Raw genomic sequence first — 16,427 nt, 5'->3', positions numbered from 1 at the left:
TGAATTTTGCATTTTTATCTTGCTACTGTATATTCAATTTGCCCTGAGTAAGTCTGTTATAATTTAGCATTATCTCAACAGGGAAGATTCAATGATGGAATATTTGAAGATTGCACAAGATCTGGAAATGTATGGTGTCAACTATTTTGAAATAAAGAATAAAAAAGGAACTGAATTATGGCTAGGTGTTGATGCTTTGGGTCTGAACATTTATGAACACGATGACAAGTAAGTAAATTGCATGCCAAACTAGTCATGTTTATCATAAGTAGTTATATGTTTCTTTCTCATTTATTTCAAAAATGATTTTGCTAGCTGCTTTAGTTTGATTAAAGTTTAGTTGATGGCTCATTAAAATTTCATTTCACTTCTACTATGTTTTTAACCTATGTTTTCAGATTTGACTTCTTTTCAAAGTATTTATGAAATGTGATTAATTCACTGCCATAAATTGAGCATTTATGTTCATTCATATTACTTTAGGGCAGAGTTGAATATAGTACACGCCCAATAAATGTTCATTGAATTAAATTGGGCAAGTCATTTAAAGCTCTCTAGGATTATATTTTCTCATCTATATGAGGATATAGGCAGCTAGGTAGTAGAGTAGATAGAACAATAAGCTTGGAGTAAGGAAGCAGCATTTTCACTTCGTTATCCTTTCATGAAGTACTAAGCTGTCCTTAATGCAATTAGAAAGCCATTAGCCATTGACTAGCCAAGGATTAGTCTAACCCTATCTTTTTGAAGGGACATACTTTTTAAGGTGTAAAATCAGTCAAGGCATCTTCAAGGACCTTCAGTAACAGAGAAGAAAGAAGAGTTAGACCTGGCAGTCAACTACTGTAGATTCCTCATTTTTTATGAGAAAACCAAGATAGCATGATAGATTTACATAAGATCACATAGCTAAGTAGTGGCATGACTAAGACTAAGTCAAGTTTTAATTTTAATTCCAGTGGTTTTTTTAATACATACACACATATGTAATTTTAAGATGTATTTTTATTGATGACTTTTGTTTTTATATCTGACCTTATGTGTAATGTGTTACACTCATAATTCCTCACCCCTGAAAGGATGAGGAGAAAGGTGCACTTTTTTATCTCTACTTAGGGACCAAGTTTGACCATTATAATTATATTACTTTGAGTTTCATTTTTATTTTCTGTGTTCTTTGTACAATACTTATCTATACATATACATATATATGTATACACACACACATATGTATATATATGTAAACACTATATATAGTGTTTCCTTTCTAATTCTACCAGTAACAGGGAATCACATTTTTATATATATATAAAATACAAACCATCGTGTGTGTGTGTGTGTGTGTGTATGTGTGTGTGTGTGTGTGTGTGTGTGTGTAATTTCAGTTTTTTCATTAAAAATAAATTACATTTAGGTACACATTATGTGGATAGAGAGACCCAGCCTTAGAGCAAGGATGACTTGTGTTCAAGTCCCACTCTGACATATATTGACTATGTGATCTTGGGGTGTTCAAGGAGGACTTGCCACTTCTGGTGTGAGGACTTGCCAAGCTTCTTTTCAGAGCTGCTCATTTACCTTTGGTGTCTACCTGGCACTTAATTCTCATTGTGACTCCAAAAAGCTATAGCATGCCCAGTGGCTACACCTGGTAAACCATTTTTGCAGACAGGCTAAACAAAGTTGAGGGGTAACCAATGGGCCTCAAACCTGTTCATGAATTAGGGGGATGTCTACGCCAAGCATATGAAGACTTCCACCCAGCAGATGTGTGGATGAGAATAATTTGTTCCCATGACCACGAAGGCGACTGAAGTAGACCCTGTGAAGAGTTAGATCTTGGTCAGACATCAGAGATGCCAAGGTCATCCACTGCATCCCAGGCCATCGCCAATCTTGACTTTTGTCTTGCCATTGGACATTGGTGACTCTGGAAGAGAATGAGGTGAATGACTTTTGCAACTCTATCTCACTCAAATTCAATTTACATAGGAATGTGATGTCCTTGGTCTTCAAAAAGGAAGGACAAACAACAATTTGTGATCTTGAGCAAGTCATTTAACATTCTAAGTGCTCTAGACTGCTCTCTAAATCTTTAAATTTCAGAGAAGGTGTTCACCTGCATTGTAGAATGAGTTTACTCATCAGAAAGTTCCTTATACTGGTGAAATCATAGGTCTGTTGCTATTCCAATACTATATCATAATAAAGTTTGAGAGAGAGAGAGAGTAGAACATAATGGTTAGAAAGGTGGTCTTAGAGTCAGGAAGCCCTGGATTCAGGTTTTACTTCTTGACATATATGAGCTTTGTGAACTTCTGCAAATCACTTAACCTTTCAGTATTTTAGGACAGGAGTTTTTTTTTTTTTTAAGGCAATTGGGGTTAAGTGACTTGCCCAGAATCACACAGTAAGTGTCAAGTGTTTGGTCTGAGGCTGGATTTGAACTCAGGTAGACAGGAGTTCTTAACCTTTTTGTGTGTCATGAACCCTTTTGCTAATCTGGCGAAGCCTAAGGGGGCTAGTGTTCCTTCTCAGAATAATGCTTTTAAGTGACTAAAATAGAATATGTTGGATTACAAAGAAAACCAGTTATATTCAAATAAGGATGTATTTTTTTTTACCTATCCAAGTTCATGGACCACCATGAAATCTTATGCACAGATCCCATGAATGTTGGTCAACTCAAGTTAAGAATCCTTTCTCTGTGTAACTCTTTGAGGCCATAAGTTGTGTAGAAAGTGGCAACCTGCACTGATAGAGGGATTTTCCTCATCTGGGAGCTTCTTATACCAGTGAAATCGCAGGTCTAGTCTCTATCCCTATCTTGTAACAGGAGCCATTAAAGAAAATTAACAGTATAGGGCAAAAAGCAATGAATTAGGAGGTAGATGACCTGAGGTCTATTTATGGCTCTGCTACTTATTAGTTGTGTGATCTGGGGTATATCTAACTTCAGAGCATCAATTTCCTTATCCACAGGATAAGCGATAATGCCTTATTCTTTGCTTATTACCTCCTAGAACTGCTGTGTGAAGTTCAAGTGAGATGTTTGTGAAAGTGTTTTGAAGTCTCTAAAATGTTTATGTGACTATCTATAAAGGAATATACTAGGAAATCTGCTTTCTCTAACATCTTTATTAATGTTTAACTCTTAATTACTTTAGTAGCCATTAGATGGCATCATACTTCTTAAAAATTAGGAAACGAATACACTTTTAAAAAATTCCTTGCTGAAGTAGTATGAAATAGACTACATCTTCAATTATTATGTATCTAATTATGCCAATAGAATTATGACATCTAGGTGGCTCAGTGGGTAGAGTGCTGGGCCTGGAGTCAGGAAAACCTCAGTTCAAAGTCTCAGATGCTTACTAGTTGTTATGTGACTCTGAGCAAGTCGCTTAACCTCTGTTTGCCTTCATCCACTGGAGAAGGAAATGGCAAACCACTCCAGTATCCTTGCCAAGAAAACCCCATGGACAGTAGGGTCTATAGGGTCATAAAGAGTCAAACATGACTTAACAGAATTTATTAAAATTCTATTAATTGTTGTTAATGTAGCAAAAAAACTGGATGATGTGATTTGTAAGCCACACTGATAGTCATTTTTGAAAGATCATAGAGAACATGAAAGGTGCCACGGGTTTAGAAAATGGCAAATATTTTCACTTTCAAAAAAGGATGAGTGTTGCTTGGCAACTATATAATGAGCTTGGCTTCCATTCCCGGCGAAATTCTACAACATTATTAAATGAATGGTCAGTAGATGTCTAGAAAGAAGAAACTATCTTCATGGAACAGTGATTACAAAAAGCTAGTATAGCTTTGTACACAACAGGTCACACTAGACTGATCTCATTTCCTTTTTTGACAGTTACTAGCATAGATTAAGTTCTCTTGTCACTTGATAACAGGTTTTAGCAAATCAATGCATGTTATTTTGGTCTTTAGTTCATAGATTCATTCAAGTCATTACTACTAATGTGAAGTACGTTTTCCAAGATTTCACAGAATCAGGCTTCCTTTTATGAATGTGGTACACTTCTAAATATTATAAACTTAATATTATACACCAATACGATGTCTGGTCTGGGTTTTGTTTCTTTCAGTAGGATTGAATTACAATGACATTTATATTCTCTTACCAAGTCACATTTTTGAAGTATTTAAATGAGTAAGATTTAAAAAAAAATAAGGAATTGAACCCAAGTCAAATAAAGGCTAAATGAAAGGAGGAGGGGGACAGGAACCAAGTATTTACTAGACATCTACTATGTGCCAGGACTGTGCCAAACAATTTTTACATATTATCTTAATTGTTCCTTGCAGGAACCCTGAAAGTAGGTTCTTTTATTGTCCCCATTTTACGTTTATGGACACTGAGGCAGAGATTGGCACATAGCCATTAAGTGTCTAAGGCTGAATTTGAACTTCAGTCTTCCTGACTCCAGGCCCAGCGTTCTTTAGTGCTCTTTCTACTACACCACATAGCTAGTAGAGACCTCAGAAGATAATTATCTCTTTGTTACCTTGGAGTACTTTTCTTTAGATGATGTAAGAGATAGTCATTGCTCCCAAGGAGCTCACATTTTAATGGAGGAGACAGCACATAGAGGTGATTTCAGGTACAGGTCACATGGAAAGTTCTCATGGTCCTTGTAGTACAACAGCAAAGCAGATGATAATGCACCTTCTTTAATGTCATTACATTTCATAAAGATAATAGAACTTCAACGGTGCCTTGAAAAAAGAGTAAGATTTCAGTAAGGGGGAATAGAGAAGGTATTTATTCTAGTCAGGAGGGGGTGGTATAAATAAAGTTTGGGATGTTTCAAAGAGTGTCATAAATTTGGAAAATAGTATTCCAGCTTTACTTACTGTGTGTATGTAAAGGCCAGTATTATGAAATTAGTCTGGAAAAGCAATTTGGAGCCAATTGTAGAGAGCCTAAAATGCCAGACTTTACTTGGTAGGCAGGCAGTAAACATTTATTCAGAATTTAATATATGTCAAGCATTGTGCTAAGCACTAAGGAATCAAAAAAGGTGAAAGAAAGTCCCTACCCTAGAGAAACTCACAAGCTAATTGGGGAGACAACATGCAAACAGCTGAGTTCAAAGGAGCTGCATAATCAACAGAGGAAAGGTCCTAGAATTAAGTGCAATTGGGAAAGGCTTCCTGTAGGAGGTAGGGCTTTAGCTGGGACTTGAAAGAAGCCAGCAGGTATAGATAAAGAGAAAAGCATTCCATGCATGAGGGATAGCCAGTGAAAATACCTGGAGTTGGGAGGTGATGTGTCATGTTCAGTGAATAGCAATGAGTTCAGTGTCACTGGATTGAAAAGGGGGATAGAGAGAACAATAAGATATAAGATAGAAAGAAGTATAAGACTGAAGGGGGACGAGGAGTACTAGGTTATAAAGGGCTTTCCGCATCAAACAGATGATTTCGTGTTTGATCCTACTGGTAATAGGGAACCACAAGAGTGTATTGATGGGGGCGAGGTTGGGCATTGGTGGGAATGTGACATGATTGCATCTTTAGGTGCACTTGGGCTTTAGGAAAATCACTTTGGCAACTTAGGGGAGAATGAACTGTAATGGGCTGAAACTTGCAGACCAACCTGCAGGCTATTTCAAGAGTCCAGGCATGAAGTGATGAGGTCCTATGCCAAGGTGGCGGCAGTGTCAGAAGTGAGAAGGAGGCATATGTGAGGTATTACAAAGGTAAAATTGACAGAACTTGGCAACAGATTGAATGTGTCAAGTGGGATTGAAGAGTTGAGGATAACAACTAGTTTTCAAACCTAGGGGGCTGGGAAGATGGTGGTGTCTTTGCCAGTAATTGGGAAATTTGGAAGGGAAGAGGGTTTGTAGGGGTGGGAGACCTGCAGCCTTGAGTCCACATGTGGCCTGGTAGGTCCTCAAGTGCAGCCCTTTGACTGAATCCAAACTTCACAGAACAAATCCCCTTCATAAAAGGATTTGTTCTGTAAAACTTGGACTCAGTCAAAAGGCCACATTCAAGGACCTAGAAGGCCACATGTGGCCTCAAGGCTGCAAGTTTCCCACCTCTGGGGAAAGATAATGAGTTCAGTTTTGTTTATGTTGAGTTTAAGATATCTTGTCCTCATGTGAGTTTGGAGGTCAGCAGAGAGATTAAGGATGGACCAATAGATCTGGAGAATAATCATAATAGAGATGATTGAATTCATGGGAGCTGATGTTATCACTGTGTGCAATAGTATATAAGGAGAAGGTAGTCAAAAGACATTAGAGTTTTTAATCAGGAGAATGATAGGATTAGACCCATGCTTCAAGAGAATTAATGAAAGAATTAAGGGGAAGACTGAAAGTAGGGAGTTCAGTTGATCTTTTTGTAATTCAATTTATTTTATTTTTGCCTTTTGTTTATCTCCAAATATATCCCTCTCCCCTTCTCTACCTCAGAGAGCCATTTCTTAAAACAATGAATATTAAAGGAAATATAAAAGAAAAAAAGCAGTTCACTAAAACTAATTAATCCATCAGCTGAGCCTGGTAGTACATAGTACATACAGTGTTTTTCTTCTCCATTGAATGGAAGGAAGTGAATTTCTCAATCTCTTTGGGCCCATGCTAGATTTTTATAATGGCATTCAATTTCTTTTCAGTTTTTGCTCTTTCCATTTAAATTGTTTTGTTTAATGTTATAGCTCTGCTTACTTCATTTTGCATCTTCTTGTATTTTTCTATATTCTTCGTAATCATCATTTCTGACAGACCATTAAAATTTTGTTATATTCATGACTAAACTTTGGCCATTCCCTTATTAGTGGGTGTATGTGTGTGTGTGTGTGTGTGTGTGTGTTTGTGTGTATGTGTGTGTGTATTTTATTTCTAGGTCTTTGCAACTACAGAAATTACTTTATGAACTTAATTACTTTATAAAAATTCAAGATATGTCAGTAGCATGTTAATATGTATTAGTGCCAATTAGAATATCCTAAAAGTTTAGAGCTACAAAGTTTATCCATTCAGGCTGTAATAACTAGTGCAGTTATTTCACCTGCATATGTGCATATTGTTTCACACTTCATATGGGATCAAGTTAAAACTCCTATTCTATTACTTATAAACTTTGATGCCTTGTAAGTCAGCTGATCTCTCTGAGATTCAGTTTCCTCACCTTTAAAAATGGGGAGTAATAGTACTTGTACTGCCTACTTAGTGAGTTAATGTAAGCATGAAATGCTATAATGTATGTAAAGTATTTTGGAAACCTTAAAGCACCAGATAAATGTCAGTTTTTGTAAATGCCCCCTTGATTAAAAGTCTACTTTTCATTTTAAAGGTTGACGCCTAAAATTGGTTTTCCCTGGAGTGAAATCAGAAATATTTCATTTAATGACAAAAAGTTTGTCATAAAACCAATCGACAAGAAGGCACCTGTAAGTAAAAATCCTGTCCCTTCTTATGTATCTTTTATATTTATGGTGAATTGTTTTGTGCCTACTATGTGTAAGTGACTTAGGAAGTGGGGAGAGAGGGGTTATATGTGTAAGATGTAGACAAAAATGGAGCAGACCTAGCCCTTAAGGAGCTTCCATTTTACTTTGAGGATACAATTGGTACATAGATGAGGAAACAGACAATATGACCAAAGTAATACAAAATTCATAATGGAGAGAATGCTACACCTGGGTCCATCAAGAAAGGGCTAGTGGAAGAGATAGCACCTAAGCTATACTCTGTAGAGAGTATAAATCAGAGGAAAGGAGTAGGGTGTGCATTCTGGACTTAAGGGATTACCCTGTTGAAGGGGGTGGAGGTAGGAGATGAAATGTTGTATACCATGAACAGCTTGGAAACCATTTTTATTGGAGCGTAGATCAAATGAAGGAGAGTAATATGAGATAAGACAGGAAAGATAGGAGGAAGTCAGATTGTGAAAGGCTTTAAAAGCCATGCTGAGTAGTTCATATTGCAGACTAAATAAAGCAATCTCAGACATTTACTAGGTGCCTACTGTGTGCCTTAGAGAATTGTGCTAGTATGAGGTCTATAGACAGAAAGGATAGCCCTGTCAGCAACTGTGGGGATCAGGAAAGGTAGTACTTGAACTAAAATTTGAAGGAAATTAGAGATTCTCAGACGTGGGCATGGGATATGGCCAATGTAAAGGCAGAGGGACCACAGACATGGTTATGTGTAAGGAATGCAAAAAGGACAGTTTAACTCGAGTGCATGAAGAAGAATAATATATAATAAAGCTGGAGAGGTAGGTGAGAGTCAGATTATAAAGGGCTTAAAATATTAAATAGAGGAGTATAGTAAGATCTTTGTTTTAGTAATATCATTTTGGCAGCTGTGAAAAAACAAAAGAGTGGATTGGAGAATGGAAGGATGGAAGTAGGAGACCAATTAAGAAGCTATTGCAATAATCCAGATGAAAGGTGATGAAAATCTCAGTTATGATTGAAGCTTTGTGAGTGCACAGATATGAAAGATGTTAAAGGAGGATAAATGAGACTTGGAAATTGATATTGGGGATGGAAGGTGGTGAGAGGGGGAGAGAGAAGTCAAGGATGGTTCCAAAATTGTGGAAATATGTGGTGCCCTCCAAAGTGATATCAAAGAAAAGAGATTCTCATTTATTAAACTTGCACTGGAAAACATTCTGTTTTCATTGTTTAATATTCTCAATGATGAAATCATTTTGCCTTTTAAATTTTATTGAAGGGGCATATAATATAGATTTAAATTTAATTGAGCAATATTTGTTGGAATAAAGTCAAAGTCATGTAAAGAGGCTGTTAGTGGCATTTGAATAATGGTTGACCATAGATCACTTATCTTGAAAACTCAATTTAAAAAATTTTGCGTCTAACTGTTTTGTTGACTACAGTGCAATCCAGGTATTGATCATTCATAATATTTTTATGATAATTTACAGAATTGTAAGTTATAGACTTACTTTTTAGATGTTCATGTAACTTGAAGACTTGAATTTTAAAAATTTACAGACTGGAGTATTGAATTTTTTAAGTGGTAGCACCTATTCTGTTGATGAAGTAGAATGTCATAGCTGAGCATTATCAAGACATAAATATCCATAGAAAAAAAGCAAGGATTCAATATTCTTTGACATTTTGAGTCTGCAGTAGATGTTTTTGTGAATGAGTAACAGTTTAGTCTTTACATTGCTGGGGAAAAGTCCCAAACAATTGGGACCAAGCAGAATTGAGTCTCACAGTTATAATGATCAGGGACTGAGAGTTACTTTTGGAAAATTAGAGGGCAAAACGCAAATGGGACCCAATATGTGGCTCTGGAACATTTAAGGGGAATCACTTGTTATGGGGCGTTTACCATGGGTCCTGTGAGATTTCAGCTAATTTCTTAGTTAACTGTTATGTGACTGTTGAACTCTTATGCTCATGTGTCGACATTTAGTACAAGTTTTTGGTGATAGACTATCCATTCCATGGAAGTTGTTAATTTAAAATAATTTATGTTTAGGATTTTGTTTTCTATGCACCTCGTCTGAGAATCAATAAAAGGATTTTGGCTTTATGCATGGGAAACCATGAGCTCTACATGCGAAGAAGAAAGCCTGATACAATCGAAGTACAACAGATGAAGGCTCAGGCTAGAGAGGAGAAACATCAGAAGCAGTTGGAAAGGTATGAAATTTTTCAGTATTTAATTTTTAATTGATAGTTCAAATTTAAATTTTATAGACCCTTTCATTGTCATTGAAAAGGTTAATGTAGGCATTTGAATGTTCTAGCAGTACCACCAAATTCCCCTTTAAGATAAGATTCCCCTTTAAGATTTGTAATTATAAAGTTTGAAATCTCAACACATAAAGATTGTGAGAGTAGCCTTTTATAATATCACTGGATTGTTTTCCCTCTGCCCTCTTATGCAATCCTTGCTATTCTACTGTTGAATATCTTTTTGGAAGCATTTGATTAAAGATCTTTAGCTTGTTTTACTCATGCTTTCCAGGTAAGAGTTTTTGATAATTTTCTCAGTCTCTTTGTACTATTATAAAAACTCACCAGATAAGTCATAGTATAGAGTTGAACAGCAGTAGCACTTTCTTATAACAATAGTAATTTCCAAATATTGTACATTTGGAATTCCTTAACAGAAGTTGTTAATTATGCTAAATTGAGAGTTTTAAAGTAAATGGTTATTGGTGAAGAAACTCTTCACTAATTCTGAGTTTGCAGACTAGGGTTTGTAGTTAATCTTTGCTAAGGGAAACCCTTTCTTTAAAGTCCCTCATGAGACCCACTAGGTTCAGCATTTTGTCAGTCTTAATTTGAATTAATATATGTATTCAGTGGTAATGAGACTGCATTAAAAAAAGTCTATACACTTTTTTAATTACTTAAATTTCCCTTCCTATCAATGACTCCCAATTATTGAAATTTCACTGAAATACCAAATATCTCTTTATTTGCATAAGGAAAGGCATCAGTTAATTTTGTCACGGCTGACTTGTACTTTGCTTTAGATGGAGAAAAATTATGACCTGATAAGACTTAAACCCTACACTAGTTGACTTTAAGTCATCCAACTTTCATCCAGAATAAGGTCAAGGACCATTTGGAGTATACTTCTGATAGCCTTGAGGGCTCAAAAGTAGGAAGAGAGAGGGCAGGGTATTGATTTTCTATGCTATAGTTTTCTAATACGTGCTTACCCTCCCAAACATACCTCTCTCCATACCCTTATTATACTAGCTGTTGTGTCATGAAACCACTTATTGTGCCTCTGATATGTATGCTATATAGGTAATTTGTTATAGTATGTACATTAAACATAATAGAATCTCAGAATTGCAAGGGCCTCAGATGGCAGAGGCCATCAAATCTAAGCCATTTCTTAACAACCATTCTCTTTAAAACATATTTGACAATTAAGTGTTCTTTTTGCCTTCTTCTGGGACCCACATGGGGTGAGGAGGGGAGGCAGAAACCTTTTAAAATAGCCCTTCTTCTACTTTGGATGACTTATTGTTAGGGAAGCTTTTTTTTCCCTCAGATATCAGTCCTAAATTTGCCTCTTTGTAGCTTCCATCCATTGTTCATAGTTCTGATCTTGAGGACCAAGAAGAACAAATCTAATCCCTCTTCCACATGATAGGTCTTCAAATAACGAAGACAGCTGTTGTGTATCATCTTGAGTCTTCCTCTGACTATCCCTAGTTACTTTAGTGTGATGCCTTTCAACATCCTGGTTGCTCCTCTCTAGATACTCTGACCCCTCTCAGGTCCTTCTTTAAATATGATACACAGAAACTAAAACACTTATTTCAGAGATGGTCTGACCAGGGAAGAGTGCATAGTATTTTCTACTTACCTTACCACCCATTTCTGGAGATTACATAAGCTTTATTGTCTATTATGTTACATTAACTCATAATGAATTTGCAGTCTACTAAACCCTCATATCTTGCATTTTGGTGAGGCAGTTGGGGTTAAATCACTTGCCCAGGACCACACAGCTAGTAAGTGTCAAGTGTCTGAGGCCAGATTTGAACTCAGGTCCTCCTGACTCCATAAACTCTCATATCTTTTTAAGACAAAATAGTACTTAATCACAGTTCCCTTGTTTTGCAAAATTGATTTTTTAGCCCAAATTTTATTCATGTCTTCCATAAATTTTCCCCAGGCAATCCACACTAGGAGCCTTACTATAGGTAATAATAATGATGATGATGATGATAGTAATAATAGCTAAGTAGCATTTATATATAGGAAGCAGCTAGGTGGTACAATGGATAGAGTGCTGGACCTGGAGTCAGGAAGACCTTAGTTCAAATTCATCCTCAGACGCTCACTAGTTGTGTGACCCTGGGCAAGTCACTTAACCTCTGTTTACCTTAATCCACTAGAGAAGGAAATGGTAAACCACTCCAGTATCCTTGCCAAGAAAACCCCATGGACAGTATGGTCTGTAGGGTCATGAAGAATTGGGTATGACTGAACAACTGAATAACAAGAAGCATTTATCTGGCACTTCAAATATGCTAACTTAATTTGACCCTCACAACAACCCAGTGAGGTAGGTGCTACTGTTATCTTCATTAAGTGACTTATACAGTCACATAGTAAGTTTCTGAGGTAGGATTTGAACTCAGGTTTTTTGAACTCCACATTTAATCTCTCTCTGTAGTACCTTAACATCATGTGTAAAATGATTATGCGTGTGGGATTTCTATCAGTTCTCCCTCATTCTTAGCACGTAATTATTGGCCTGGCTTCTTTTATGGTCATGTATTTCTTTGACAGTATTGTTTATACTACTTCTACTCATTCATTGATTTTGTTTTGTTTTTTAACATTTTAATTTAATATTTATTTTTAACAACCTCATTCATTTTTAATATGCTATAGCCTACTAACACCTGCCACACAAACTTACATCTTATTAAATTTGGCTCAATATCTTACACTGTCAAGACTTTGATTCTGCCATCTAGTATGTTAGCTGTCCCTTCCAGCTCTGTGTCTTCTTTAAAAGTTGATCAGTGTGCCATCTATGCCTTTATCCAGGTCAGTAACAAAAGTGCTCAACAGCATAGTGCCACGCACAGATCCCTGGGCCTCTCAACTAGAGACTTAAAAAAAACACAAACAAACAAAAAACCCTCCAACTTGTTGATGACAAACCGTTAATGATTACTTTTTAGGTCTGACTGTTCAACTCATTGAAGCTCCATCTAATTGTTCTGTTCTCTAGCCCATATCTCTTGTCATGAATTCCCAAGTAAATGTCTATGGAATTCTCTAGATCCAGTAATTTAATAACTTTTGTCAGAGAAGGAAATATGGACTAACATGATTTGTTTTTAATGAAGCCATGCTGAATCTTTGTGATCACTGCTTCTTTTCTAGATGTTCATTAACCATCAATTTAATAATAGACTAGAATTATGCCAGGATAACAAGTCAGATTCTCTAGCCTATAGTTTGCAGGAGCCCTTCTTTTCTTGTTTTTGAAAATTGGGACACTTGCTATTCTCTAATCTTGTTGTACCTCTCCCATCCCATTCTCTGTGGTTGTTCAGAGATTATTGACAGTGGCTTAGCAATGTCACCTGCTAGTTTTTAGTACCTTAGGATGTAGTAGTTCATCTGGGCCTAGTGATTTGAACTCGTCAAGAGCAACAAGGTGTGATCTTATTCTCTGTCTGTTTTGGGTATGAACTTCCTATTATCCATTTTTGTTCTGTCCTGCCTAGTCTCATTGTCATTTGCATATAGAAAGATAGAAGCGAAGTAAGAATTGTGCTGCTCTTCCTTTTCATTATCTGTGTTATTTGTAATTGTTGGCTTTAATTATCACCTCTATCTAGGTAACTCCCAAATTTATATCTTTATACCTAACTTCTTTCCAAAGTTCTAGTGCCATTTCTACTTCCCCATTGGTTATTTTCACCTGGATGTGACATTGGATGTGACTCAGTTAAACATATCCCAAACTGAACTTACCCATCCTTCCTTTCCATATCCAAACCTAGGATCCCTTCTCTATTTGTAGCATGGAAAAAAAGAAAGACTTGGGCTCCCATCTTGAGGTCCATTATTTCTTGTGTCCTTGTGCAATTCACTTTACCTTTCTGATTTTCAATTTCTCATTTCTAAAATGAATGTGCTTTACTGAATGATCTCTAAGGGACCTTCCAGCTCTAAATGTTTGAAAAATCAATGAAAAAAGGCCTGTGTTGATGTCCCAACATCTTCGCGGTCATTAGATTTAACAAACTCAAAGTCAGTTTTTACTTTGATCATCCTTACCTTACATATACCATCAGCCCTCATATCTTTTTACCTAGGCTGTTGTGATATTTACACTTAACAATGTAAATTTGTTTACTTACAGCTTCTTCTCCATTGCATCCTTTATGTTGCTTGGCCAGTAGGTCAATGTGCTACTAATATACTACTGCAATCCTGTTAATGTACTTGGAAACCTTCAGCCACTTTCACCTCCCTAAAAAATAAAGTATAAATTTTTGATTGCATTAAGGTCCTCCACAGTTTGACTCCAACTTATCTTTCCAGTATTATCTTGTTCTACTTCCCTAAACATATTCTGTTTTAGCCAGATTGGACTTTTCTGTGTCTTTTACCTTTGTCTTGTCATGTCCTATCTCTGTGCATCTATCTACTTGCCCTATCCCCTGTGCCTGGAATGTACTACCTCTCCCTTTCCCTTCCCTATTGCCAATTGCTGATTTTGTTTTAGTGCCCGTCTCTACCCTTCACCTGATCTGCCTTTCCCCTTTGGATGAAAATAATTTTCCTCTCAAATTTCTTAAATCACTTTTTCTGAACTTTTCCTTTGTACTTAGTTCAGTTTCCCTTGCTACCACAGTTATTATGCATATGTATTTCCTCCATTAGCTAATAAAATTCTTGAGTGTTTTCTATATTTTTATTATGTCCACCACTGTATCTAGCACAATGCATTCTATGTAGTTGTCTAATATATAGTAAGGAAACTGAAGACAAAATGCAAGAGAAGTAGAATCATTTAGAAACAAATGGGCACCAATGGATGACTTAAACTATTGTTTTTAATTTTCTTCTGTCTTTTGTGACCTAATTAGAACTCAGGTTGAAATGTTGAAAAACAGCCAGGATTTTGGTGTTAAGAAAGCTTTGGTTTGTTTTGATTCCTAGCAGTTTAGAAGCCTAGTTAGTACTTCTGAGTTTGCCAGTTCTGTCATTGTCAGAAACCTACAAATGCCTAAAATTATTCCTTTTCTTTTAGGCATTAAAACCCTTGTAGTTTACTTTGATACTTTAATACAGTACTAGGATTGTATTCTACTAATCTGTTCAAGACCACGGAATCCTACCTTACCTATGTGTTTCCTGCAAGCCCTTGCTTCTGCTTTTTCTTGTGAATAATTCCAAGTGAAAATTAAATCACAGTGAACATGAAAGTTGTTTGCATGGTCTTATCTTCAAGACTTTAAACTTCTAAATGTGCTGAGTGACTTAAGATTGATGTCACTCCTGTATCATCTCCCCTTTCCATATTCAAAAAAGCATTTATATTATTTCCCCTAGCTTTAAATATAAAGTAGCCTTCTCAGTTTTGTTGTTTTCCATTAACAGCTAAATATTTTTAATTCTAATAATTGATTTAAAATAATGTAGTTGCAACTCTTTTTAAGGGCACAACTAGAAAATGAAAAAAAGAAGAGGGAAATAGCAGAAAAGGAAAAGGAGAGAATAGAGCGAGAAAAGGAAGAGCTGATGGAACGTCTAAGACAAATTGAAGAACAGACGATGAAAGCTCAGAAAGGTAAGTTTCTTTGAAAAAGGCTATAGAATGGTTAATTTAATAGCATTTCTGTAGACCTTACCACTGATTTTTAAAATTAGTTTTGTTTACAATGGTGTCAGTTTTGTCATTTTTTTCAAAGTTAAAGTCTGCTCCAGGAATAATCTGTTTTCCCACTAAATTCAAGATTAAGAGAACATAACTAGAACTCTATATTCAAATCAAATTTCTTCAGTGTATAGCAGGAGGCATGCTCTATTTTAAAATATGTGTTTACAACAAATAAATTCATGTACTTTATAAAGGAAATGCCAGTGAAATCTCGAGTGCACATATACATTTCCATGAGGTTGCATGAAGTTGCCAGGTCCCTCAGTTGCTGGTAGTCAGAAGCAGGCCTTGAACCATCATCTTCCTAACTCCAAGAATGACTTTCCCCAGAGTATGCAAGTCCAGATCTTTCCTACATGCCCGCTCCCCCCAAAAAAACCCCACCACCTATGGTCACATACCTTAATGAATTGTATATGCAAAAAGCATTGTAGAGGGCTAAGGAACCAACTGGGAAAAGGGACATGTTTATTTCTAAGCAATGGTACCTAAGAAGATGAAATAATTTATTATATTTGTTTCTATAATTTCTTATAGTTTTTCAAAGCAGTTCCCTATGTATTATTTTATTCTTTACAACAATGCTGTGAGTTAGAGAGAATGTTATTATCCTCATTTTCCAGATTAGCAGACTGAGTTACATGGAAGTTAAATGATTTGTCTGAGGTTACATGGCTAGTTAACTGATAGAACAGGAACTAGAACTCAATTTTCTGATTCTGATGACATTGCCTCTCTGCTGTAACCATATTTCAGTGTAACATAAAATATTATTAATATAGTTTAATGTTTAAAAATATATTATTGTAGTTTTTGGATTTTGTAGTGTCACTCAATTTTTGAGTGGTTCATTTTGTTGTTATTTCATGAGTGAGAGCTATACAGTAATCAGTTCTAGGTGGAGACAAGTTGTAAAGTACCCTGTATTGCAATATATAACCAATGATGAGCTTCGATGAAAGCAAGAGTAAGAGGTGTCATTAGGAAAATGTATGATGAGAAGACAAGAGGAGTTGATCA

The 16,427-nt window shown here is 36.0% G+C and overlaps 1 protein-coding gene across 2 annotated transcripts in view; it reads left to right on the top strand.

The window, feature by feature from the left end:
* Window positions 1–16,427, top strand: part of RDX (radixin) — a 101,874-nt gene that overhangs the window by 70,912 nt on the left and 14,535 nt on the right. For both annotated transcript variants that reach the window (XM_027849554.1, XM_027849553.1), the window contains exons 7-10: window positions 82–228; window positions 7,336–7,432; window positions 9,504–9,667; window positions 15,187–15,317. In XM_027849554.1, coding sequence (XP_027705355.1) covers window positions 82–228; window positions 7,336–7,432; window positions 9,504–9,667; window positions 15,187–15,317 — 539 coding nt within the window. The remainder of the gene's footprint in view (window positions 1–81; window positions 229–7,335; window positions 7,433–9,503; window positions 9,668–15,186; window positions 15,318–16,427) is intronic.

The sequence above is a fragment of the Vombatus ursinus genome, unplaced genomic scaffold (assembly GCF_900497805.2).
Source record: "Vombatus ursinus unplaced genomic scaffold, bare-nosed wombat genome assembly UNPS02007612.1, whole genome shotgun sequence".
Classification (NCBI taxonomy): domain Eukaryota; kingdom Metazoa; phylum Chordata; class Mammalia; order Diprotodontia; family Vombatidae; genus Vombatus; species Vombatus ursinus.
Note: the sequence above shows the minus strand (reverse complement) of the source record. Positions and strands in the feature narration are given on the sequence as shown.